General features: G+C 44.5%; 1 protein-coding gene across 2 annotated transcripts in view; it reads right to left on the bottom strand.

Moving 5' to 3' along the window:
- The window catches only part of STOML3 (stomatin like 3), a 129,898-nt gene that overhangs the window by 8,809 nt on the left and 93,380 nt on the right, over window positions 1–27,709 (bottom strand). For both annotated transcript variants that reach the window (XM_069205488.1, XM_069205489.1), the window contains exon 7: window positions 20,608–20,742. In XM_069205488.1, the coding sequence (XP_069061589.1) occupies window positions 20,608–20,742 (135 nt within the window). The remainder of the gene's footprint in view (window positions 1–20,607; window positions 20,743–27,709) is intronic.

The following is a 27,709-nucleotide window of genomic DNA, read 5'->3' as shown; positions in this document are numbered from 1 at the left end:
CCACACTACCACAAAATAGAGCATTAGTATTATCTCTTTTTGCCACTATCTTACCTCGAAGGGGAACCCTTGGACTCTGTGCATACTATTCCTTACTTTGAAATAGTGCATACAGAGCCAACTTCCTACATTGGTGGATCAGCGGTGGGGTACAAGACTTTGCATTTGCTGGACTACTCAGCCAATACCTGATCACACGACAAATTCCAAAATTGTCATTAGAAATTCATTTTTGCAATTTGAAAAGTTTTCTAAATTCTTAAAAGTCCTGCTAGGGCCTTGTGTGTTAAGTCCCTGTTTAGCATTGTCTTTTTAGAGTTTAAAAGTTTGTTAAAAGTTTGAATTAGATTCTAGAAACAGTTTTAGATTCTTAAAAAAGTATTCCAACTCTTAGCAGAATAATGTCTGATACAGAGATGCAGGTGGTGGAACTCGACACCACACCTTACCTCCATCTTAAGATGAGGGAGCTAAGGTCTCTCTGTAATATAAAGAAAATAACCATTGGCTCCAGACCTACCAAAATTCAGCTCCAGGAGCTGTTGGCAGAGTTTGAAAAAGCCAACCCCTCTGAGGATGACTTCACAGAGGAAGAAATTAGTGACTTGGAGGGCAATTCCCCCCTTCCAGTCCTAAATAGGGAGACCAGGGCCTCTCAAGCCCTGTCTCCAAAAATGATAGTCAGAAATGTTGCTTCCCTCACAGGAGGGTCCAGCATTTCTGAAATCACTGAGGATGCTCTCAGTGAAGATGACCCCCTGTTAGCCAGGATGGTCAAAAGATTGGCTTTGGAAAAGCAGCTCCTAGCCATAGAAAGGGAAAGAAAAGAGATGGGCCTAGGTCCCATCAATGGTGGCAGCAACTTAAATAGGGTCAGAGATTCTCCTGACATCCTAAAAATCCCCAAAGGGATTGTAACAAAATATGAAGCTGGTGATGACATCACCAAATGGTTCACAGCTTTTGAGAGGGCTTGTGTAACCAGAAAAGTGAACAGATCTCACTGGGGTGCTCTCCTTTGGGAAATGTTCACTGGAAAGTGTAGGGATAGACTCCTCACACTCTCTGGAAAAGATGCAGAATCTTATGACCTCATGAAGGGTACCCTGATTGAGGGCTTTGGATTCTCCACTGAGGAGTATAGAATTAGATTCAGAGGGGCTCAAAAATCCTCGAGCCAGACCTGGGTTGATTTTGTAGACTACTCAGTAAAAACACTAGATGGTTGGTTAACTGGAAATGAAGTGTGTGACTATGTTGGGCTTTATAATTTGTTTATGAAAGAACACATTTTAAGTAACTGCTTCAATGAAAAGTTGCATCAGTATCTGGTAGACCTAGGTCCAGTTTCTCCCCAAGAATTGGGAAAGAAGGCAGACCACTGGGTCAAGACTAGGGTAACCAAAACTTCCACTGGGGGTGACCAAAAGAAAGGGGTTACAAAAACTCCCCAGGAGAAAGTGGGTGACACTAGAAACAAAGAAAAAGAGTCCTCTGTAGGCCCCCAAAAACCAGAACAGGTGGGTGGGCCCCAAGACACAACCCAAAACAAAGGTGGGTACCAGGGTAAGAACTGGGATGCCACTAAGGCATGGTGCCACAACTGTAAACAGTCTGGGCACCACACCAAGGACACTTCTTGTCCCAAAAACAAACCCCAGAACAAAATTCCTGGGGTAACCAGTGTAGCCATGGGAGATGACTCCTCAGATGAGGAGGTCTTCCTAGCCTTCAACTGGAAACAGGGCCCAACAGGTGAGTTGGAGATTCCAGAGGGAAGTAGACACTTCCACCACCTACTGGTGAATGGAATCCCAACCACTGCCCTGAGAGACACTTGTGCCAGTCACACTATTGTGCATGACAGGCTGGTGCTCTCAAACCAGTACATCCCAGGTGAGACTGCCAGGGTAAGAGTTAGCCTAGACAGTGTCACTAAGAGGCCTGTGGCTTTAGTGCCCATAGAAGTGGGTGGCACTCTTAGCTGGAGGAGGGTAGTAGTCAGTACAGACCTCCCCCTTGATTGTCTCCTTGGAAATGACTACCCAGAGGTTAGTCAGAGCTCAAGAGAGGACCTGGTCCAGTACCAGTCCTCTCCCAAGGATTCTGGAAGTCCTGCCTCTGCAGTAAATGCAAGCAGGCCCCAGAAGAAGAAGAAAAGAAAACAGAGTAGGAAGGGTGGACAACCGTTAGCCAAGGTTACAGCAAGCCAAGGAGATTCTGCTCCAGTAGGGGAGAACTCCAAAAATGGCCCTGATAAAGTCCAACCTGACCCACAAGAAGTCCTGGCTAGTCAGGCAACTGTTAAACCTGAGTGGGTGGCTCCTCAGCTAACAGAAGAAAGAGTGGAAGAAGGGTGTTTACTACAAGATGTGGTGACCCCCCACTCCAATACAGCAGACAGGCAACCTGAACCCAAAGAAGCCTGTAACTTAGCCCCTTCCCTTTTAGGTGAAGAGCTAAAGGTGTGGTTCTGGGCACTGACAGCTGTCAGTGGCCTCTGCTGGGTGTTAGCCTTTATGGCTGCACTATCCTTAGCATGGTGGTCTGACCCCATGCCAAATAGCAAGTTAGGCCCCCTGACCCTATTGGTCATGGTGGGGTTACTCCAGCTCTGGGTAACCTCTCTGGGTAAGCTAGGGGTAACCCTGGCCAAGATAAGGTTAGCAGAGGTGGATACCTCTAAAACCAAAATAGAAAGAATGGGTGGAGACATTGAAGAGGCAGACAAGAGGCAATTCAGACTAGGTCCTATCACTGTGGAAGTGGGTCAGTTCCCCAAAGGGAATGACCTGAACAGAAGGATGTAAGGCAGAGTAGGCCCTGCAACTAACCAGCCTATTTCTCCTACTCTTCCTCGCCTGACAGACTAGGAAGACTCTCCCAGCTTGGGCTGAGTCTCCTGGCCTGTAGGCTGGGGGGGGCTTGTGTAAAGAAATGGCTCCCTGTTGCAGTTACCCCCCACTTTTTGCCTGATACTGATGCTGACTTGACTGAGAAGTGTGCTGGGACCCTGCTAACCAGGCCCCAGCACCAGTGTTCCTTCACCTAAAATGTACCATTGTATCCACAATTGGCACACCCTGGCATTCAGATAAGTCCCTTGTAACTGGTACTTCTAGTACCAAGGGCCCTGATGCCAAGGAAGGTCTCTAAGGGCTGCAGCATGTCTTATGCCACCCTAGAGACCCCTCACTCAGCACAGACACACTGCTTACAAGCCTGTGTGTGCTAGTGAGAACAAAATGAGTAAGTCGACATGGCACTCCCCTCAGGGTGCCATGCCAGCCTCTCACTGCCTATGCAGTATAGGTAAGACACCCCTCTAGCAGGCCTTACAGCCCTAAGGCAGGGTGCACTATACCATAGGTGAGGGTACCAGTGCAAAACAAAACCTTAGACATTGTAAGTGCAGGGTAGCCATAAGAGTATATGGTCTGGGAGTCTGTCAAACTTCTCAGCACAATAAATGCACACTGATGCCAGTGTACATTTTATTGTAAAATACACCCCAGAGGGCACCTTAGAGGTGCCCCCTGAAACTTAACCGACTATCTGTGTAGGCTGACTAGTTTTAGCAGCCTGCCACAAACCGAGACATGTTGCTGGCCCCATGGGGAGAGTGCCTTTGTCACTCTGAGGCCAGTAACAAAGCCTGCACTGGGTGGAGATGCTAACACCTCCCCCAGGCAGGAATTGTCACACCTGGCGGTGAGCCTCAAAGGCTCACCTCCTTTGTGCCAACCCAGCAGGACACTCCAGCTAGTGGAGTTGCCCGCCCCCTCCGGCCAGGCCCCACTTTTGGCGGCAAGGCCGGAGAAAATAATGAGAAAAAACAAGGAGGAGTCACTGGCCAGTCAGGACAGCCCCTAAGGTGTCCTGAGCTGAAGTGACTCTAACTTTTAGAAATCCTCCATCTTGCAGATGGAGGATTCCCCCAATAGGGTTAGGATTGTGACCCCCTCCCCTTGGGAGGAGGCACAAAGAGGGTGTACCCACCCTCAGGGCTAGTAGCCATTGGCTACTAACCCCCCAGACCTAAACACGCCCTTAAATTTAGTATTTAAGGGCTACCCTGAACCCTAGAAAATTAGATTCCTGCAACTACAAGAAGAAGGACTGCCCAGCTGAAAACCCCTGCAGCGGAAGACCAGAAGACGACAACTGCCTTGGCTCCAGAAACTCACCGGCCTGTCTCCTGCCTTCCAAAGATCCTGCTCCAGCGACGCCTTCCGAAGGGACCAGCGACCTCGACATCCTCTGAGGACTGCCCCTGCTTCGAAAAGACAAGAAACTCCTGAGGACAGCGGACCTGCTCCAAGAAAAGCTGCAACTTTGTTTCCAGCAACTTTAAAGAACCCTGCAAGCTCCCCGCAAGAAGCGTGAGACTTGCAACACTGCACCCGGCGACCCCGACTCGGCTGGTGGCGATCCAACACCTCAGGAGGGGCCCCAGGACTACTCTGATACTGTGAGTACCAAAACCTGTCCCCCCTGAGCCCCCACAGCGCCGCCTGCAGAGGGAATCCCGAGGCTTCCCCTGACCGCGACTCTTTGAATCCAAAGTCCCGACGCCTGGGAGAGACCCTGCACCCGCAGCCCCCAGGACCTGAAGGACCGGACTTTCACTGGAGAAGTGACCCCCAGGAGTCCCTCTCCCTTGCCCAAGTGGAGGTTTCCCCGAGGAACCCCCCTCTTGCCTGCCTGCAGCGCTGAAGAGATCCCGAGATCTCTCATAGACTAACATTGCGAACCCGAAGCTTGTTTCGACACTGCACCCGGCCGCCCCCGCGCTGCTGAGGGTGAAATTTCTGGGTGGACTTGTGTCCCCCCCGGTGCCCTACAAAACCCCCCTGGTCTGCCCTCCGAAGACGCGGGTACTTACCTGCAAGCAGACCGGAACCGGGGCACCCCCTTCTCTCCATTCTAGCCTATGTGTTTTGGGCACCACTTTGAACTCTGCACCTGACCGGCCCTGAGCTGCTGGTGTGGTGACTTTGGGGTTGCTCTGAACCCCCAACGGTGGGCTACCTTGGACCAAGAACTGAACCCTGTAAGTGTCTTACTTACCTGGTAAAACTAACCAAAACTTACCTCCCCTAGGAACTGTGAAAATTGCACTAGGTGTCCACTTTTAAAACAGCTATTTGTCAATAACTTGAAAAGTATACATGCAATTTTGATGAATTGAAGTTCCTAAAGTACTTACCTGCAATACCTTTCGAATGAGATATTACATGTAGAATTTGAACCTGTGGTTCTTAAAATAAACTAAGAAAAGATATTTTTCTATACAAAAACCTATTGGCTGGATTTGTCTCTGAGTGTGTGTACCTCATTTATTGTCTATGTGTATGTACAACAAATGCTTAACACTACTCCTTGGATAAGCCTACTGCTCGACCACACTACCACAAAATAGAGCATTAGTATTATCTCTTTTTGCCACTATCTTACCTCTAAGGGGAACCCTTGGACTCTGTGCATACTATTCCTTACTTTGAAATAGTGCATACAGAGCCAACTTCCTACAGGGTGGCATTGCACTTTAACATTGGACGCAAAAATAACATGACAATAGCATGCCACTCAACTCTAGTCTCTCTAAATTTAAAGATTTTTAATGATTGAAAGTTCTCCTTCTTAAAATGTAAACATTTCTAAATCAAAACCTAAAAAAGGAATTTTCAAAATGTATAATGTTCGTGATTGCCTCACAATTATTTACTTTTTTTTTTTTTTTTTTTTTTTTTTAAAGGAAACAATTTAATATGCCTTGTTTTAACAAAAAGGCAATAATACTTTCCTCTCCTTTTTATTAGGACTGTGGGCAGTTAATATTAATTCAACATTATTATATATATTGGCAATTAAGAAATTCATTACACATTTTTGGACATATTTGATTTAGATATTTCAAGGTTTAAAGAGGCCTATTAAAATCATACATAGTACAAAGTCTACTAGTGTGTACAGATGTGTGTTAAAAACATAATAGAGGATGCGTTCTCAATTATATTTATGCAACACAGGTATCGCTAGGCTGCACCAGTACTTTGAATCCCCCATGGCCTGTTCCTTATTTGAGGAGACCATAATGAGGCAGCTGTTCGCCTAGTCCGTCAATGATGCCCACTATTTTCATCCACCAACCACACGAGGGTATGGTACCATGTAAAGGAAGAGAGAGGGTGGCTTGCATCAGAAAGCATGTCCCACTCATTAGCTGAGTCAGGCGGGGTAGCTGAGAAACAAACATACCTTCTTTATCTGAGGGAGAACCGTGTAGGCTAGGATACCATTATGAATTATTGTACATACAATTTAAAAGATGTTTTGCGCATAACAGTTTGTTATTGTCATACAGTTGAGTGGATCGCGAAAAACAAAGAGGGCTGCATGGCATCTTAACTCATTTCATACTAATTGTATACTCAGTCTACCACATGTTTTATACGAAGTCTAGTGATGGATACATTATATTCTCTCTGGCACATATTGTCGAGCACTCTGTAACCGAAATTAACTACTGTCTCTTGCCTGATATTAAAGGTGTTATCGGATAAAACATCGGTCTCCATTTATAACTACAGACAAAGCCATACGGTAGTTACTATTTAGATTACTTCAAATTAAATAAAATAGCCAACCTAGCTATTATATTGCGTCAAATCCCTATGCCAAGTGAAATCTTGGGCTACAGCCATAGCTTTCAGAAAAAGTAAAACGCTCTCCGTCTCCTCTTCATAGTTTCAGTTACTTAAAAAACAGAGCTAAATGCATACATCTTATGACACTGGACAACAATGTACAATGTGTGTTAAAGTGACAGGTACAGCCAATAAACCGTTACTTTTTCTCTGGACTCCCAGAGGCCTATTACAGACATCTTTAAACACGGTGTCAACGTTAGGCCTTCCTCTGTGTTTAAGTAAATATTCCAAATTAAAGGTTCAGGAAACTTTCAATAGGTACCACAAAAGGGCCATCAATAATTTTAATTGTCTGATAATGATGTGTTTGTGAAAAATACGTTTTTAAAATCCTGATCAATGCTCTCAAATAAAGCACCATTTTCTAACTTCTTTTAAAAAGAATCGTCAATTTAACATAGTACAACATAACTTTCAATGCTTTCTATTCTTCAAGGAAAGTGATAACAAGAGGATTAAAAATATACTTTCTGACCTAGGCAAGACATGTGTTAATCAAAACCCTTGAAGTATCGTGCACTTTTCTGTTTAAAATACAGCGAACTTGCAAAAGAATACTAAAATATATGGCTACATAATTCATTTACCTTATTCTTCAATTGAAATATCTGTGGTAATATAAAAGTCGATCTTTAAATTTACCTTCAGCCGTAGTCAATATAGTTCCTAATTACACAACATAAATGTGTGCACCAAATATAACTTGTGGAATGACCCTGCAGTCACTGGCTTTTAATAGCCGGAAAAGAGCGAACCCAAAGACCATAATTAAACTTTAGTATGGTATGGCTAATGTTTTAGAGACAACTGTAAGAGCAAATGAGAGAATTTGTCCTTTAAATATTTAAAGTTTTGAACAGGCTTTAACTCTATATCATTTATCATTCAAATATATTTTTTCGGGTGGCTCTCTCTCTTCTCTCAAGAGAGGTATGGATGATGATGGCTTGGCCATTCTGGATATGCAGTATTGTTATTTTACTGCTCATTGGCCCACGGTGCCTGATAATTGGGAAAAGTTACTTTTTTGGGAGATGCTCTGGGATAATACTCTGGTTTGTATTCTGATGTGAGGTGGCCAGGCAGAGGGGACTGTTCCTTATTTTGTCCGGCACACTGCAGGGATATGGAAGTCTGCTGTGATGGGCGATATGCCGGGCTCTCTTTAATAGGGAACTGGGCCTGTGGGATCTGGTGTTGTTTAATGAGGTAGTCTGATATGCCCATGGCTCAGTGGCAGGAGAGAGGATGTTAGCTAGCTGAGGAGTTATACTCAAATGAGGTGTTTATCTCATTCCCAGAGGCTCAGGAGGCCTTTCAAGAGGGTCCTAGACATTTCCTCCATTATGCCAAGCTTCACCACAGAGCAGGAGGTCTGGGGGACTTTCCCGGCGGCATCCACACCCTCCCAGGTGATGGGGGGGACTGCATAGTTGAGGGGGTGAGGACAGACATCTAATCAAGCTCTTTTATAAGGCTTTGCGGGGGATGTAATACAGCCCTCATATAAAGCCAGATGAGCTTGGGAGACAGACATGGGACAACCTATTGCAGATGCAGATTTGGATTGTTCCTGTTAGCCGGTGCAGATGGTGTCCTGCAATAATAGATTTAAGTTACTTCATTTTAATTATCTGCATCGTACTTATGTTACTCCCTTGCATCTTAATAGAATTGATCCAGCAAAGTCTGCGAAGTATGGGCATTGTTGTTTGCTGGATGCTACGTTCTTGCCTCTTGCATGAGAGTGTCATGCTGTCCAGAGGTACTGGAGGCGGTGGCACCCAGAATTGAGGCAGCGGCCACTCTTACTATCTTACTATCCCACTCATGCCTGGGGTCTGTTTGTTGGGCATGATGGTGCGGCCCAGAGGATGGAAGATCCCCTTTCATCTGGCCAACCATGCGTTGCTCCGTGCGAAACGGCACATGGAAATAGGACAGATGGGACCCTGGGTTCCCCTCGTAGCGTCCTGGGTTAAAGATGTTCTTGAGTGGGAAGTGACAGAGAAACATCATTTGCATTTACCTTGTATGGATGATAAGGCTCCCTGGGGGCTCATACTGTATGGATTCAAGAGAAATGATGATCCAGTCTCCACAGTTGACTCGGGGGAAGATGGGTGAGAAGGGGGAACATGTCAGAGTCGGGGCTACCACGTGTGGGTGTATTTTATTGCTACTGGTTTATTTGTTTCCATGGCTCGGTATATGAAAAATGTATATTTGTTCAATGCATGGCTGATGTTCATGCTACAATAACTAGGTATGTTTCTTATTAGAGACCAGTATAATGTACAGTTCTGCTATTCAACGCTGTAATTAAAGCTTTTTGATTTCCCACTGCTGGGGTTTTTGGTTGTTTGCAAAAATGCTGAAAATAAAGTTCTGAAAAAATGTATCGTTTTTTTGGAGACTGATCAAATGTCACATATTTGTCTGCTATAACTTAATCAACTCCATTGTAATGTTAGATTTGGCAAGAAAAGAATAACACATACACTTATCTACATCCAAAGGCTGGTGGGGAAACACCAAAGTAATATCAACAACCCAAACTCAAGACCTCTACTATCCAACGCTCATCCACACTCTCTATTCACATAAAAAAGAAGAAACAAGGAGTACAGGCATTTCAGCAAAGTCACACAGAACTTCATGTAATTCTATCACATCATCTACCCAATTGGGGATAGTGTTCTATCCAGCAGTGTTTCTCTGAGTTCTACAACATTATGACAGGTGTGCAGGAGCCTCAGATTGTTGGGGCATAACTCTTTAAATTAGTTGGAGAAAAAAGGTATAAAAAGGGTTGACACCTCCCAAATGCTTTAATTGTTATCTTCCATTGACATTGTCAGTTTTTCCACAGTGAGAAGATCCCAAACATGATACAGCCAGCTTTTTTTCTTGGAGTTTTATCAGTGCCCCGTAGGGAGGTATATGCACCAGAATAATGGCAAAACAAGGAGATCAGTTAAGAAACATTTTTAAAACACTTTTGTGGGAAAACAGGGCTGATTTCAGAGGCCCCCTAACTTTTTGCCCCCATTTTCCACTTTTTGCTGGTGTTTTCCTGACTATGATGGTGCCCTGGGTACTGCTAACCAGTCCCAGGGCCTGTGCTCTGTGTAAAATGGATATGCAAATTAGGCTAATTATAATTGGCAAAGTTAACCTACCTATAAGTCCCAAGTATGTAGGTTTAGGGACCACAGCATAGGTGGTGCACACATAGGTGCACTGCTGAGGTGCCCAGTGTCATTCTAAAGGCAGGCCTGCCTTGCTGGCTCCTTTTAAATTAAAGTTATATGCAAATTCGACTTTGGAATTAAAAGTAGTTCCAAAGTCTTAAACTACCTTATTTTTACATATAAGTCACCCCTAAGGTGGGCCCTATGTGCCCCTAGGGCTGGGTGCCGTGTAACTATAAGCAGGGACTTTATAAAAATAGTTTTATAAGCCCTGGTGAGGTAAAAACAGCCAAATTTGTTTTTCCCTCATTGTAGTAAATGGCCTTCATAGGCTAGAATGGGGAGACTTTATTTTAATTTTTAAAGTCTCCTTAAATGATGCATACCAAGAGTTTGGTATCAAATTAATTGTTGTAATAAATCCCACAACTTCCAGTTGTTGGATTTAATATAACTTGTTCAGGTAAAGAGTTTTAAACTTAACCTGAAAAGTTGCCAATTTCAGCCCTGCAGTGTTTTTGCTGCTGTGCTCTGATTGGCCAGCCTTGAGCAGCTTAGCCAAGCTGCCCTGATGAGGTGTGAAGTGGCCTGGCTTCACACAAAGGAATGTCCTGTGGGAGGGAATCTTCCCCTCAGCAGATGGTGAGGCAGGAAGGGGAGGGCTGCCAAACTGGTCTTCAAAGGCAAAGAAGGACATTTGGAGCAACCAGCCACACCCCTACACCCTGCAACCGCAGACAACTAGGTGCCCCCTTTATTAGATTAGGAGATGGCAGGAGAGGGGTGTGTTTATGATTTTTAGTCACACCAGTGGGTGGGCTCAGCCAGATGTAACCTCCAAAAATCAGATTCAGCCATGATGGATTTTTAGAGAATGTTGCCTCCTGGGATTGTTTTTTGCCACACTTCCCAGGAAGTGGTCATCACAGGGGGAAGGACCCTGCACCTGATTGGAGAACCAGGACCCCCCTGCTTTTCACCCAGGAGCAAGGATAAAACTGGCAGACCTGCACCCACACCTCAGTTCCCTACCACATCCAACAAGGAAGAACAACAGAAGAAGAAGGACTGCCCTGCTGGACCCCTGGCCTGCACCTGGAACCTGCACTCAGAAGGACTGCACCAGCTGCACACTTGGGCTTCACCACAAGAAGGACTTTGCCTGGCTTCAACTGGTTCAAGGAGGGACTCCCTGTTTGCTACAGGTGAAAAATTGCTATCCAGAGTCCCCTGCACCAACTCCTGAAGAAAGCGACCAGCAGACCACTGTCCAGTGGCCAAAAAGGAGTTTGCGCCAGGTGCATTCTGGGAGTTGTAGTCCGCACCCCCCCAAGGGCCATCTCAGAACTTCTGGACCCTTGGGGTGAGCTGTGGACCCCAAAAGAACCTTAAAAGGACATCTGGGAGAAGCCCCAGAAGTTTGGAGAAGTCTGGACAACTTTTGTAAAAAAGCTCCATAGAGGGACCGACCCACTGCGGCGACTCTAGCCGGCTTGCCTCAACCGCGACCCGGCCTGATTTGCTGGTTCGTCCCGGTAAAGAAAATCTTCAAAAAAAACAAAAAACTAAGTGTGAAGGTAACATTTTAACCGAGGCCTCACGCGGCCTGTAGCCGAGCAGGGCTCCATCGCGGTCGGCCTGAAACTTTGACTTTGCCCCGGTCGAGGTGCAACCAGATGACCCGATTGCCGCTTTTTGTTTCTAGGCGCTAAAAAAATCTTTAAAAATTCATATCTCCGGTTCCCCTTATCTGATTTTATTCGTGTTGGTGTCATTTTAAAGATAAAAATATAATCTATTTGTATAAATTGGTTTTGGATTTTTAAATTTTTAAACTGTTTCCTGTGTTTTATTTAATTACTGTTTTGTGATATTTGAATGCTTTACACTCTGTCTCCTAAGTTAAGCCTCGACGCTCGTTGCCAAGCTACCAAGGGTTGAGCTGGGTTTAATTTACTGAGACCTAACTGGACCTTCGTGGCCTATTGCTAGGTGTAGGTACCTACCTGCCCTTACCAATAACCCATTTTCCAACATTTTTTGTGAGCAGTGGTGGGACCCTGTACTTGTGTTCAGTATCACGTTACAGTTTTAAGTAAAACAAATTAAAAATCCTTTAAATTGTCCTAGTGCAAAAATTGTTTTTAATTTGGATTAATTTCAATAATTGAATTTTTGTGATTTTTCTAAATTCTTGTTTCCAATTTTTGCAAAAAGTTTTTGTTGACACAAAACCAGGGAACCATGGAGCTTGCTCTGGCTAGCCTACCCACACTGACAGTAGTCCAGCTTAGGGGGTTGTGTACTGAAAGTGGGTTGCCTGCAACCACTGACCTCAGGAAGCATGTCCTGATCAAATCCCTGACAGCATGGGCTGAGGCCCAAGAGGTAGACTCAGAAGAAGCTCCAGAGGAGGGAGAAGTAGGAGAGGATGCTAGCTCTAACCACTCAGGGGAGGGAGGGCATCTGAGCCTAAGTGAGGATGAGGAAGACCAGTCCTCATTACATACAGTCACTAGGGGCAGATCCAAAGCTAGTTGGGGGAAGGGGGTCCCTTCAGGAGGAGAGAACCTGTCCCTCAGAGAAAGAGAGCTGGAGGCCCAGCTAGCATTCATAGCTTTGGAGGCAGAGAAGCTGGCCCTAGAAAAGAAAAAGTGGGCAAAGAGAGAGAAAAGAGATGGTGGCAGCGACAGAGAAGTTGAGGTGTCCATGGGTGGGGGGGGGGGGGGGGGGGTTTGCCCCAGATTACCCAAGGGAGTGGTTCCTGCTTATGTAGAGGGGGATGATATAGACAAGTGGTTGGAGGCCTTTGAGAGGGCACTCCAAATGAGAAGGGTTAGGCCTCAATACTGGGGTTCCCTTTTGAGGGAGTTGGTCCCCAACTCAGGGAGGGATAGGCTTCTGACCTTAAGGGGGGAGGAGGCAGATTCATACCCTAGTATAAAGAGGTGCTTAACCAAGAAGTTTGGTCTAACCCCAGAGCAATATAGAATGAAGTTCAGGGACACCCAGAAGGTCAGTACCCAGTCTTGGGTTGACTTTGTAGACACCTCACTTATGGCACTAGAGGGCTGGATTATTGGTAACAAAGTAAATACTTATGAGGGGTTATACAATCTGATCATGAGAGAGCACATCTTGACCAATTGTACCCAAGAAAGGTTACGCCAGCATCTAGTGGACTCTAAGCAGACCAACCCTAGAGAGCTAGGGGAGGCAGCTGATGAGTGGTTGAGAACCAGGGTGGTTGTCAAGTCCCAGGGGGGAGACTCTGAGAAGGGGGGGTCAGGTCCCCAAAAACCTAAGGAGGGAGGTGGTAAGCCCACCACAGAGACTCCCTCTGTGCCCCAGAACCCTAAGAAGGAGGAGAGTAAATCCCACTCCCACTCTGACAAGCAGAGACAGGGAGACCCAGGGTTAAAAAAGCTCTTGGACAGTAAGGCTTGCTTTGACTGTCAACAGACAGGTCACTTCAGAGGAGATGCAGCCTGTCCAAAGAAGATGGTTAGCACTGGGCTGTCCAGTGTAGCCATGGAGGAGGACTCCTCAGATGATGAGGTCCTCCTAGCATTGAGCTGGGAGACAGGTCCAGATGGTAAGCTGGTGATCCCTGAGGGTGGGAGTAGGCACTTCCACCCCATTCAGGTGAATGGGATCCCTACCACTGGCCTGAGAGACACCTGTGCCAGTCATACTATAGTGAGTGACCGGTTAGTGACCCCAGACATGTATGTCCCAGGAGAGACAAGGAAAGTCAGGATAGCCACAGGGGAGGTCACCTCCAAACCTGTAGCCATAGTGCCCCTAGATAGGGAGGGTATCCTTGACTGGTTTAGGGTGGTAGTCAGTGCTGACCTCCCCCTAGATTGTATCCTGGGTAATGACCTCCCAGAGGTGAGTCTGGTCCCAGATGTGGCGGATTCAGTCCCTACAGTTAGGAGACAGGGGTCCACAAGAAAAGGAAAGAAGAAAAGGAAGGATAGGCCACTCTTAAAGAGAGTTCCAGGGAGCCAAAAGCCTTCTGCCCCAGTAGGGGGGGAGCCCAGAGTTGGCACTGGTGAGGCCTCACCTGACCCCAAGGAAGTCCTGAGTAGTCAGGCAGCTGTCCAGATGCAAGGTGTTGCCCCTGCACTGACAGAAGGGAGAGTGGAAGGAGGGTGCCTGCCACAGGAGGTGGTAGCCCCCCACTCTAGACAGCAAGAGGGGTGCCAGAACCCCACAGTTGCCCCTAATGCAGCTCAGCCACCTGTCAGTGGAGAGCTTAGGGTGTGGTTCTGGGTACTGACAGCTGTCAGTAGCCTCTGCTGGGTGCTAGCCTTCCTGGCAGCACGGTACTTGGCCTGGGAGGCAGACCCCAGGGCCAATAGCAAAGTAGGCCCGCTGACCCTGTTGGTCATGGTGGGGTTGCTCAAGTGTTGGGTGACCTCTTTGGGTAAGCTAGGTGTTGCCCTAGCAAAGTTAGGAGTAGGGGAGGTGGGCACCTCACTACCCAAGTTGGCAGAGAGAGAGGAGGAAGACCCCCTTAGAGGGAAGTTTCAGTTTGAGATGGGTCCTTTCACTGTTGGGATGGCTTCACTACCCAGAGGGAGTGACCATGACAGGAGGATGTAAGGCAGAGTAGGCCCTGCAAAGGGACAGCCAGTTTTCTTCACTGTCTTCCTCGCCTAACAAGCCAGGAAGACTCTCCCAGGGTTGGGCTGAGTCTCCTGGGCATGTGGGCTGGGGGGGGGGGGGGGCTTGTGTGGGAAAACAGGGCTGATTGCAGAGGCCCCCTAACTTTTTGCCCCCATTTTCCACTTTTTGCTGGTGTTTTCCTGACTCTGATGTTGCCCTGGGTACTGCTAACCAGTCCCAGGGCCTGTGCTCTGTGTAAAATGGATATGCAAATTAGGTTAATTATAATTGGCTAAGTTAACCTACCTATAAGTCCCTAGTATGTGGTAGGGCATGTAGGTTTAGGGACCACAGCATAGGTGGTGCACACATAGGTGCACTGCTGAGTTGCCCAGTGTCATTTTAAAGGCAGGCCTGCCTTGCTGGCTGCTTTTAAATTAAAGTTATATGCAAATTCGACTTTGTAATGAAAAGTAGTTCCAAAGTCTTAAACTACCTTATTTTTACATATAAGCCACCACTAAGGTGTGCCCTATGTGCCCCTAGGGCTGGGTGCCGTGTAACTATAAGCAGGGACTGTATAAAAATAGTTTTATAAGCCCTGGTGAGGTAAAAACAGCCAAATTCGTTTTTCCCTCATTGTAGAAAATGGCCTTCATAGGCTAGAATGGGGAGACTTTATTTTAATTTTTAAAGTCTCCTTAAATGATGCATACCAAGAGTTTGGTATCAAATTAATCGTTGTAATAAATCCCACAACTTCCAGTTGTGGGATTTAATATAACTTGTTCAGGTAAAGAGTTTTAAACTTTACCTGAAAAGTTGCCAATTTCAGCCCTGCAGTGTTTTTGCTACTGTGCTCGGATTGGCCAGCCTTGAGCAGCTTAGCCAAGCTGCCTTGATGAGGTGTGAAGTGGCCTGGCTTCACACAAAGGAATGTGCCTGTGGGAGGGAATCTCCCCTCAGCAGATGGTGAGGCAGGGAGGGGAAGGGCTACCAAACTGGTCTTCAAAGGCAGAGAAGGACATTTGGAGCAACCAGCAACACCCCCACATCCTGCAACCCCAGACAACTAGGTGCCCCCTTGATTAGATTAGGCGAGGGCAGGAGAGGGGTGTGTTTATGATTTTTAGTCACACCAGTGGGTGGGCTCAGCCAGATGTAACCTCCAAAAATCAGATTCAGCCATGATGGATTTTTAGAGAATGTTGCCTCCTGGGATTGTTTTTTGCCACACTTCCCAGGAAGTGGTCATCACAGGGGGAAGGACCCTGCACCTGATTGGAGAACCAGGACCCCCCTGTTTTTCACCCAGGAGCAAGGATAAAACTGGCAGACCTGCACCCACACCTCAGTTCCCTACCACATCCAACAAGGAAGAACAACAGAAGAAGGAGGACTGCCTTGTTGGACCCCTGGCCTGCACCTGGAACCTGCACTCAGAAGGACTGCACCAGCTGCACACTTGGGCTTCACCACAAGAAGGACTTTGCCTGGCTTCAACTGGTTCAAGGAGGGACTCCCTGTTTGCTACAGGTGAACAATTGCTATCCAGAGTCCCCTGCACCAACTCCTGAAGAAAGCGACCAGCTGACCACTGTCCAGTGGCCAAAAAGGAGTTTGCGCCAGGTGCATTCTGGGAGTTGTAGTCCGCACCCCCCCAAGGACCATCTCAGAACTTCTGGACCCTTGGGGTGAGCTGTGGACCCCAAAAGAACCTTAAAAGGACATCTGGGAGAAGCCCCAGATGTTTCGAGAAGTTTGGACAACTTTTGTAAAAAAAGCTCCATAGAGGGACCGACCCGCCGCGGCAACTCTAGCCGGCTTGCTTAAACTGCGACCCGGCCTGATTTGCTTTTTCATCCCGGTAAAGAAATTCTTTAAAAAAAAAAAACTAAGTGTGAAGGTAACATTTTAACCGAGGCCTCACGCGGCCTGTAGCCGAGCAGGGCTCCATCGCGGTCGGCCTGAAACTTTGACTTTGCCCCGGTCGAGGTGCAACCAGATGACCCGATTGCCGCTTTTTGTTTCTAGGCGCTAAAAAAAAAAAAAATTCTTTAAAAATTCATATCTCCGGTTCCCCTTATCTGATTTTATTTGTTTTGGTGTAATTTTAAAGATAAAAATATAATCTATTTTTATAAATTGGTTTTGGATTTTTAAACTGTTTCCTGTGTTTTATTTAATTACTGTTTTGTGATATTTGAATGCTTTACACTCTGTCTCCTAAGTTAAGCCTTGATGCTCGTTGCCAAGCTACCAAGGGTTGAGCTGGGTTTAATTTACTGAGACCTAACTGGACCTTAGTGGCCTATTGCTAGGTGTAGGTACCTACCTGCCCTTACCAATAACCCATTTTCCAACAACTTTTGTGCAAACACCTAACTATAAGGTTGTGAAAGTCACACATCTGGCTAACAATTGTGTCAAGATATATATCATTTAAAGTACTGAAGAGATTAATTATTCTAAAGCAATCTTACACGTAATAAGTTTTAATATACAAATATTTTCTAAAAAAATACGATAAACTCAATAATTCAAAAAAATAAGTGAAAACTATATATAATGAGAGGGTACAGTGTTCAATCAACCAGTGCATACATGTCCTATACAGCAGATCGGGATCTAGAAAAGTCCATTAGAGTAAGACACGTAAACACCAGATCCATTCTTGCACAAAAGAGTTATTAAACCAATCACCAAACTGAAGACTTGAGAAGATTATAGATGACTGGGGAGTATATCTTTAGTGACGAAACAAGAAGTGGAACATGTGTTGATGTTTTGGTCTCCATTTTAATAATTAAATGAGGCCCTCTCAGGACTCATTACATAGCATGAATAGGGATGACACTGTGTATTTTCGAAACGGAGAGAACCAAGTAAAAGTAGATCTAGTAATTCAAAGATAGAACGATCAAATGTGAATCAACAGTGCAAATATGCTGATTGGATGCTAGAAGAAAAAGTTGATTGTGCAGTGCACACATGGTGAAATCAAAACATAAAACCCTGCATATACACTGCACAATCAACTTTTTATTCTAGCATGTGTTTGACACGTGTAAAGTGTTGATTTACATTCAATTGTTGTATCCTTGAATTACTAGCACACATTTTATTGTTACAAAAATTACACGCTAGTTTTCCACACTGCCCATAACCTTTATCTGTTTTTCAAGTTTTTTTTTTTTACGTTTCTTTATTTGTTTTTGCAGAAGCAATATTCTACATCGAAACCCCATTGATGCAATATATAATAATACAGCCAAGTGTTACCACACTACTTGATAAACAAACAGGAGCCCAGTCACCCCCACCCCTAATGCTGCTTAGCTATTGCAGGATATACATTTATATTGTATTCATGTTACTCATAAAGAAACAATTGGGACATCAACTGTGCAGTGAGTCTGCAATCCAAGAATGTGTGTTCGTTGGTTCACAGCTCAATCAGATGTGTAGTTCAGACATTGAAGGCATGTATCATCTTTCCAGCATTATTCATACAAACTTACAACCTCGCACTCGTTTCTCCCAGAGATCCACCTCAGCCACTCCTGCCCTTTCTTCATCATGTAGCTCTGTCAACATCGATTCTCATGCAGCTAAATCATGTTCCAATTGGTCATCTCTCCTCACAAGCTTCATTCTGATTTCCTCTGCCACTGTCCACTTTAAACATATCTCTGAGCCAATCAGAGGAGCAGCGGGGTTGTATACTTATCCCTTTAATGGCGATGCGCCTTTTTGCCAACAGGAGGCCCAACAGAAGAAAGAGGTGGTTGAGTTTCTTTTTCGCTGGGGTTGGGATGAGCCCCAATAGTACCATCTGTGGAGTATGCGGTACTTCCCATCCAGTCACCTTATTTAAATTCTCCAACACTATTTTCCGGTAGAGCACAATCACAGAACACTGCCACACCACATGCACAAAGTCCACCACAGGGGAACCAAATCTAACACACTGGGATGAGAAAGTGGCATATATCTTCCATAAAGTAGTAGGTGCAAGGTATGCCTAGTGTGTAAAGGTGTGCTATATCAGCTTAAAGCATGCATTAGGCCTCAAAGTGCGAGCCCCTTCATGGACCCATTCCAATTCTTGAGTGGTGAGCATCTCGCCCAGTGTGTCCTCCCATTTCTCCTGTGCCTTAAGCATAATTTTTGTCCGGTTCGCTCTCAAGGGCATCTTAATGGTGTGAGATCAGTTTGCGTGCCCCAACCAATGCAACCAATACAGCCAATGTCTGTTAGGATATTGGTTCCTCTGGAAAACAAGGCCATATCTCTCATGTTGTCGCCGATATTTTAGCATATTGTGGATATTGCCAAGGGACCAGAATAAAATATTCTCTTGCATCTTCTCAGGTATTCTCACAAATGGTTGCAGTGCCCTGAGCGGCATATCTCCACACTGGGGATTTCAATTCCTTCCCGCTCCCATGTCTGTTTAAGCATAGAGAGTCCTATGCTTTTCATATTATGGCCTCCAAGCAATTCAGTAGTTAGGCTATCTATCGCCACAAACTATCTCCAGGGTATCTCATACATTGTGTTTTGTAGGGTATATAAATATCAGGGAAGCACCACCATTTTAACGATTGCCGCTTTACCCATCAGTGATAAAGGGAGATCTCGCCAGAAGCGAGTTGATACTCTTAAACCTTCTGGCACTCTTCCAATGCTAAGATCAAGAATTTTTTTTTTGTGTGGGCAATCTGGACCCCAAGATATCTCACACCTCACAGGAGTCCCAGCACTGGGAGCAACTCCGACTGCAGCCCACCAAGTTACTAATCGGCAACAGTTGGGATTTGTGAACAATTAGCAAAGAGATCAGACCCCTCTCCGAAGGTTTGAAGGTTTTAGTTGCTATAATGCTGCCTGCAGTTCCTCCTTAGTAATATGATCATCCACAGCAGTCCCATCCTCATCACTCAACCTGAGAAGGTTCATTCCATCAAGGAATTCCCTCCCATAATGGCCAGGTCTTACACAACCTCCTCCCTAGGTGGTGTAGAGATGGGCTCAGAACACCTTGTTAATTAAAGATTGGGAGTCAACAAGCGTTCCAGACTGGTCCTGTAGAAAACACTGTATCCGGGGCCTCCTGTTGTTTAAGCAGTTGTGCCAGCAATTGCCCCAGTTTTGTCCCCCTTTGCGTGCAATCGCTGCCAGTATGCCATGTGACTGTGTTTCTCCAATCTACTCCAGTCATCCAAAAGATCTTTACAGGTTTGCTGCCATAACCAGAGTCTCTGCGGTCGGACATGAAGTGTTTTTTCCATGTCTAGTAGCTGGAGTTCCTTCTGAGATAGGTCCTGTTCTAACTGTTGTCTAACACATATGAGGTCTTAAGCAAATCCCTCTGATCACGACTTTGATTGTCTCCCAGTCATAACCCCTGTGTTTTTTTCAAGTTGCAAATATTTCTTTGGTACCTTTCATTTTTGAAGCAAACACATTGTTTGCTCATTTAACAAAACCATCTGCAGCCTTTGTATATTTTTTTTTAATTGCAAATATGTTTGGCTACACTGTTTTCAAAATAAAACCACCAACATTTTTCCATTCTTCTGCGTGTATCTGCATATAATAAAGAGCATCTGGGAGCATTATAATATTATAAGTAGCCACGTAACTGTGGTATTTTACAAACTCGTACTTTTTTATATTAAAACAACTGCCAACAATGCAAGGTAACTTACTTGCAGCTTAGCTCACTGCATGTCCTAGGACTGCTTTCCCTAATAGTAAAGAATTTGCATTGCTGAACCCGATGTACCATTTTCAATGTCATATAAGTTAATGCATATTTTGACTTAGTAGCAGGCAGTTCTTGTTCTCCTAACCATTCTGTGGCCCTGTAAACTGGAAGCTAAGGGGTTTGTGCAGGATGGATGTAACCCTACTTATTCAGGGGACAAAATAAACATTAATATTTGTCCTAGGCATCAGGCAATAGAAATTCCACACCCCCGTACACCATAACATTTAAAATGGCTCAAGTGTACATTACTAGTTGTAAGTCACCAACCAAATGAGACATTAGCCTCATGCTATGATGCTAAGACTTTTACCTTTGCTCGGGCCTCACGAGTAGCTTCTGCTTCCGCAGCCATAGCCCTCTGCATCTGCATGGGAAGACGAACATCTCTGATTTCCACACGATCTACTTTGACTCCCCATTCATGAGTGGCATGGTCAAGTATAGACTAGAAATGAAAATCACATTGTGTAAGAAATTAAATCACAGTAAAAGAATGATAAATAAGATGCATTTATTGCATTTATTTGAGCTTGGTTTATTTATAAGTGCTATCAACACTTTAGGCCCTATTATGAGTTTGACGGATTGAAAACTCTGTCCGCCAAACTCTTGATTGGGTGGCCATCCGCCCATGCAGCAACCTCCCCACCGTCGGTATTATGGGTTTCCTGCTAGGTCGGTGGGAGGAAACCTAAGTTTCCACCCGTTGTCCTAGCGGGTAACAGGCTACAGCATTGTCTCCGGCTCGTAATCGAGCCAATGGCAATGTTGTTACCTGCAGGGTGCACCAGCACCCTTGCAAGGTTCACTATCTGTAAAGCAGACACCATTCTGATGGTGCTAGCCAGGGGGGCCCTGCATTGGCCATGCCAAGTGCACCTGTTCTCTGCTAGCCTTTTCATAATGGTGCTACAGTCATGAAACCGCTACCGGAGAACAAGGTCATAATCCCTACGGCAGCGCTGCCCTGGCAGATTAGGATCTCCGCCACTGCCAGACCGCTGGGATCCAAGATGTAATGTAGTGGTCGGACCGGCACATTGACGGTGGTCCAGACCGCCACACTCATAATAAGGCCCTTTCTGTTGAATGATGAAATCAATTATAAAGCTCAAAGTTATTATTCTATGAACACCTTCCCACTCCCCCCCCCTTCTACCTCAACTTTAATTTCACCTTGGATTTCTATTCTATTATCCTCACTTTAAATTCAATTGCTTGCCTCATGGATACCTAATGTATCCATGAGGCCTGTATATGTTTCAGCTTACCCACAACTATCTACTCTAGCCCCATAACACCTGTTCACTCATTCCTCCCTCTCCTTCCACCTTAATCTTCCCAGTCTGTTCCAACCTGCCTATTACAATGTTTCTCCTTGAGAGTCTTATGTCCATTTTCCTCCTCCAAGTTCAGAGTTCATTCTGTTCTGTTATGCTGTACAACCTAGATATCTGTCTGTTTGTCACACTTATTTATCACTTATGTTCTTGTTCCTAGTTATGCCATGCATTTCTGCTGTTCATATAGACAGCAGACTGATCTTCTGTGGCGGAGTAACCTTTACAAGAAAGCAAAAATAAATACCTTTTTGTATGTGTATTTCTATGTTAGTTTTGCTAAAATGATATGTCGTTTGAATTGAACTATGGAGCTCCTCTTGCACAGACCTCCATTGTATTACACCAGTTCATTTATCTGTTTATGCCAATAAAGTTGTGAAAAGTTTTATTTTTCATCTCCTTGGAGATATAATGGATCTTTTTTCTTGAAAGAGGCTCTTCAGTCACAGTAAGTTTCTTTACTACTTCTCTTTGAGAGCATTACAAAATAGTCATCAACCAATATCATTAACTTGGCTTAATTTAAGCGAAAAATCTAGGTTGCAATCTCAAAAAAAAAAAAAAAAAACAATTCCTGAGTTAACCAGGTTAAATGCTGCCATCAATTACAGAAGTGTCACATTCACAAGTTTAAGGATGAATAGAAGATTGTGGCCATTTGTGGACTAGTCAATCACAAAAGTACGTTTGTGGGTACTTCTATTCCCTTCCTGATAGTTTCCACCATGTTTTATTTCAAGTATTGAATTCAAAAGTATTGATTGGCAACAATAAAGACTGCAAGATATCGACTTGTGCACTATTGTAAAGGTACACATATGTAGTGTAGTGTAGAATTACTGCTCTAACTCCATATCTACTTACCTTGACGATATTGTGCAATGGATATCTTAGACTCAATTGTGTTACACAATCATACTGAGTTACCGCACTTTTATGGCAGCAGAATTGCCACCTAAAATATTCCTGTGATTGTTTGTAAAAGGCTAGGAAGTCTGAAGTGAGCTGCGACTGTATATTGCACACTTTTGACTCTTAACAAAGATCATTGTTAACTAGTTGAAAATGGGAAACAGCATTAGCTTACTTACTGCATACTTCCGATCACAAGTACCTCCAGAAATCTGCTATTGATGATGGGTCATTTCATGTAATTTTATTCTGTCAGTAATAAAGTAGAACTGCATACAACCTGCAGTTTTCCAGCTAGAATGAGTGGGAATCGGGTTTGCACTTGTTTTTACTGTTTGCATCCTCGTTTAAATGCACCTTCTAGTGCGGATACTTTTTAAATCAGCTATAGGGAAACTTTATACTTGTAATCCACCCACCATACCTTTATCCTATCATCTTTTTTCAGAAGTGTGAGCTTCTCAAAATGTGTAAAATTCTAGGAATGAAGAACGGTGGGAAGAAGAGAAGGTGATCATTGTATTACACTACTTTAGAAAAGGTCTGTGTTTTTTTTTTTTTTTTTACTTTTCACTATTGTCTCTTTCCAAAATTAATTTGTGCAATGTCTGTATTCTTCTTCAAATAAGTTAAAAAAAATATTTTTAATCGACATATTTTGTTGAAGTTCAGGTAGCAATGAGGGTAAAGAAGTACCCTTCCTCTGGGTGTACTTCATTTCAACCAGAAGGGGCTCATCTGAAGGGGCCAGCAGAAAAAAGAGGAAAGTATTATGATGGGGATTAAATAGGGACTTGAGATCTGACGTAATTTGTGGCATCCTTCAAAGCATACATCCAGCTATATACCTTCTTGTTAATCACATCCCTTAAGTTAAGTTACATTGTATGGGATTTTTCTACTGAAGCAAGGGAATAATTATGTTCTACTGTACATGTGTTCTGCCCTTCGCTTCTAGGCTTCTGCGGTATAATGGGTCCCTAGAGCAAGTCTCATTACCTACCAGTTCTCCTTATTATTGTTATGGAACCATGATGCAATATTTATAATCGCACACAGCAATCAAGCATTTCCACCTTCCTCCTTATCTTTTTATTCTACTGCATGTAGCACATTAGTAAACAGTATTTTAAAATGATGAAATAGTTTATTATATTGCAATTTACAGAGTTTTTATAAGGAACACTTAGTAAGGCCTGCAATCATAAACCCGTAGCATCTCTAAACTTACATCATATTGGATGGCTATTCGATATAGTGGTATTTAAACTTTGGTTGCTCTCAAGCTACATTATTATGTCACGATTTTGGGACTTTTAAGTGGCAAAGGGCTTTTGGGATTTATGGAAAAGGGCAGGGGTATTTAAGAAAAAATTGTCTCAGATTTATAATGATTTTGTGTTAGGGGTTACATCACTTTTGTGGGACAGTCTGGGCAAAGCCATGCAAAGTCACTTTCAATGGTTTACTAAATGCAAAGTAATGCAAAGCAGCACTAAGAGCTGGCTTAGATTACTTTGCATCAGGTAGGTGTTATATGGGCAGAGCATGAACATTCCCATGCATTTACCCATGTATTTTGATGCAAACCCAGCTTTATAAAGACTTTTAAACTTGGGTTTGCAACAAAATTTTGCACCTACCCACCAGAGGCGTAACAAGGAGAAATATCTGCATTATGCAGAATGCATAGAAAGAGGAATATGCCTCTAAGTATTGTTTTTGTGCAGGAATATATTCCTTCTTGCACAAAAACAATCCTTACACTATAGAACAAGGGGGCCTGCATTGGTTCTACACAGAACAGAGTGCACCAGCAAAAGTAGGGAGCAGGAATGCTCCATGTCATTGTAAATATGGAGCATTTCTGCTTGCTTCCTTTCAAGCACCGCATTGCGTGAAAAACGAGGAAATGTGCCCATTAGTCCCCAGTGAAGAGTATGAGATCTTTGCCATGAGGCGGCAGATAATTTTTTTGCTAAAAATCTGGCCAAATTTCCGTTCAGTGTTTTCCCCGTTATTTTATCGCAATGACACAATACTTTACAACATGCCCCTTGATGGCAGGGTGCTGCCATGTCTTTGCTGGGAGGGAGGGATGCTTCTCTTCACAGGCACGAGTATGATGGAGAGACAACAGTGAGAGGCAGACACCTGGGAGAACTCATCAGTTCTCGAGATCTATATATGGGTTAATACTACAAATAATTTTATTAAGCAGTAACATTTACAGGCCTGCACTGTGCCCTACAACATACACAATTGACGCAGCATGTTCTCATTGCCTTACACAAGTACATTTTGCATGCTGCATTCCCATGCAGACTGAGAAGCAAGAAAAGACAGTTAACATGATTTCATTCAGTGAAATACTATATAAAAACTATTTTTTTAGCTGCAAACTTGATAGGACTATTCTATGCCAGAAATCTATATAAAGGGCATTAGAGGGGGCATGACCAAGATGGCAGCTGCGTCGGACGCATAGAAACAAGCTCTGCAGCCAGCCCGAAAGTAATCTTGTGCAATATGAGTACATCCAGTGCCAACACCCAGCTGGAATGTGCACCGGACCCCGGTCTGTGACATCTGGCTACGGTTTGTCATGTTATTGAGTCCCATGAGGTGCGGTCCGCTGCCGGGTGCTGCCCAAGGCCTGGCGGAACTGTGGTGCGGCCTAGGCGCTGAGATCGGCGGGGAGCAAAGGCCTGCCATTGGATGGCTGCGAGGGAGACTGGAGGCTCAGGGGCGTCTGAAGAAGCCCTGTGACTTCGGGGCGAGCGGTCCCTGAGTGTTGCCACTGGATCTCAGCTGCGGGAGCTCCACTAGGCCTGTTGACAAGCTGCGGGAGTCTCCCAGGCAGAAGCATGTGGTTACTCACCTTATGCCCGTGGCTTCCCCTCTGGATAGTCGCAGAAGTGACTTTTGTCAAAACCAGACTACTGTTTGACAGAGAAGGCGGGAAGGCCGTTACGTTCTCCTGGAAGGAACCCTGGATGGACGCCTCTTCTCCATGGTGTCCCTTTAAGCACCCAATACATCTCAAGGCATGTTCTTAGATCCGCATTTCCCCGACCATGCTGCTAGAGTCTCAGGGGTACGGCAGGGGGTGATTATAATTGTGTACATGACATCACCACAGATCGATCACTACCTCCACTCCCTGGCACTGTGGGGGTGCAGGTGACAAGACACTTCAAGCGATGGTCCTAGCAGTCTAAACTGTATCATGTTTGGTGTATGGGACACCCCGGGCAGCAGACTATCCCTATTAAACTCCGCACCATCAGGTACACACCCGACTAGACTACTTCTTTTGAATGCAGACTGTTACCCCCTCATATGCAGCTCTGAATACCTACGTAGAACCCTCTTGGACCACAGTCCACTCAGAATTACATTCCAGTGGGGAGTAAGAAGGGCTCCCATCCCAACTTGGCAACTCTGACCAGAAGCCCTGAAAGACAAGTCCTATAAAGGTACAATAGCCACTCAGATTCCCAGGTTTTTCAAAGAAAATGCTGGATTGGTGGAGCCCTGTGGACTAAAGTGGGATGCCATGAAGGTAATTGTGAGGAGCCATTTTATTGCCACAACCTGGGGAGCCAAGGTGACTCTTACATGAATGATGGTAGATTTGGAGACACATTTGCGAGACATGGAAATTGAGGCAGTAAAGCATCAGGAATCACATCCCAGTTTAGCGAGCTTGCATCGCCGGTACTGGGAGAAAGTAAAGCAGCTCTGTGCCTTAGATTATAAATCCTTTATAGCTCGCCAGCATACAGATAGTGACAAGCCAGGATGCAATTTAGCAAGGTTGCTGAAGTCTGAAACCCCCAGGACACTGGGGGGTACCATATGAGATATGGAGGGGCATGTGAGAAAAACATAGGCCGACATTAATGAAGTGTGGTTGCCACATACTATGAGCATTTATACTGCCCTCCTCCATCACCCCACCCAACACAAATATGGGATGCTTGATCTCAAATATTTGGAGAACTTGTAGGTATCTGTGCTGGACGTAAACCGGGATATGGGATTAGTGAGGACATACATTTGCAAGGTATAATTTTCCTGATGTTGTTGGTGACAATTTGTGCCTATGTAGAGTAAGGTATGGTCAATCCAACCTTTAAAATAATGCTGATGATAATAAATATTAATAAGTGTATTAAGACCATGGGACATAAGTTATCCGAATAACTAATTGGATTATTGTTATGAATGTGCGCATATGATTTATTGGTAAAACAAACTATTTGGGTTCTCAAGAGGGTTTATTTTGTGAGTCAAAAGCAGACATGCATTATGGCGTTTGACATTGACAATTGTTGGTATGATTGTACAACAATGATGTAATGCAAATCAAAAGTGTACTCAAATTATATGACAATATGGCTTTTCGTTTTGTTGTTACTTGTCTCACATTCGGTTCACAATATAATGTAACATTTATTGATGTTTTTTAATGGGTGTTATTTAAATTGTTGGGTTTTGCAACGTATTTTTTTAAATGTATATTGTTTTTGTAGCCCTCAAGAAGTCCTTTAATGGGACGAAATGCATGGACTACTTATTGGAGGAGTTTGTGGATCATGAATAAAGGATTTTCCTTAAAAAAGTGGAAACTCTTCTGAATGGAATGATTTTGGATACACATGAAAGTTAAATATTGAGGTCTTTCTCTTCAGTTTATATAATCTGGATGTATAAACGTAACCCGTTGTATGATGTGACTGGTGCTTGGGTTTTTGTTTTACTTAATGTCAGAGCATACGCCAGAATCAAGGGGTGAAAAGGACTGACCCCTTTCCCAGTGCACCCTCACAAAGTACATATTTCCCTTCAGTGACAGGTGCAGTGGGCCTATGCCTCAGTCTTTTGTGAAACAAATACAGGATTGTTTGAAGGTGATTGCACTTCTCCAACTGTCCCCACTCCAGTTTTCAGATCTGGAGCACCCACTTCAGATCGAGGAGGTTAATCTGGCTATCCAGCTGCTGGTCCGTGGCAAGATCCCGGCTACTGATTGGTTCCTGGTAGACTACTACGCTACCTTTCAAACCGCCTTGACCCCTCGGCGGGTTGAGATGTACCGAGAGGCACACCACCATGGAGTTTTACCAAGCTCTCTGTGTGAAGCACTCATAG

The sequence above is a fragment of the Pleurodeles waltl genome, chromosome 8 (genome assembly GCF_031143425.1).
Source record: "Pleurodeles waltl isolate 20211129_DDA chromosome 8, aPleWal1.hap1.20221129, whole genome shotgun sequence".
Classification (NCBI taxonomy): domain Eukaryota; kingdom Metazoa; phylum Chordata; class Amphibia; order Caudata; family Salamandridae; genus Pleurodeles; species Pleurodeles waltl.
Note: the sequence above shows the minus strand (reverse complement) of the source record. Positions and strands in the feature narration are given on the sequence as shown.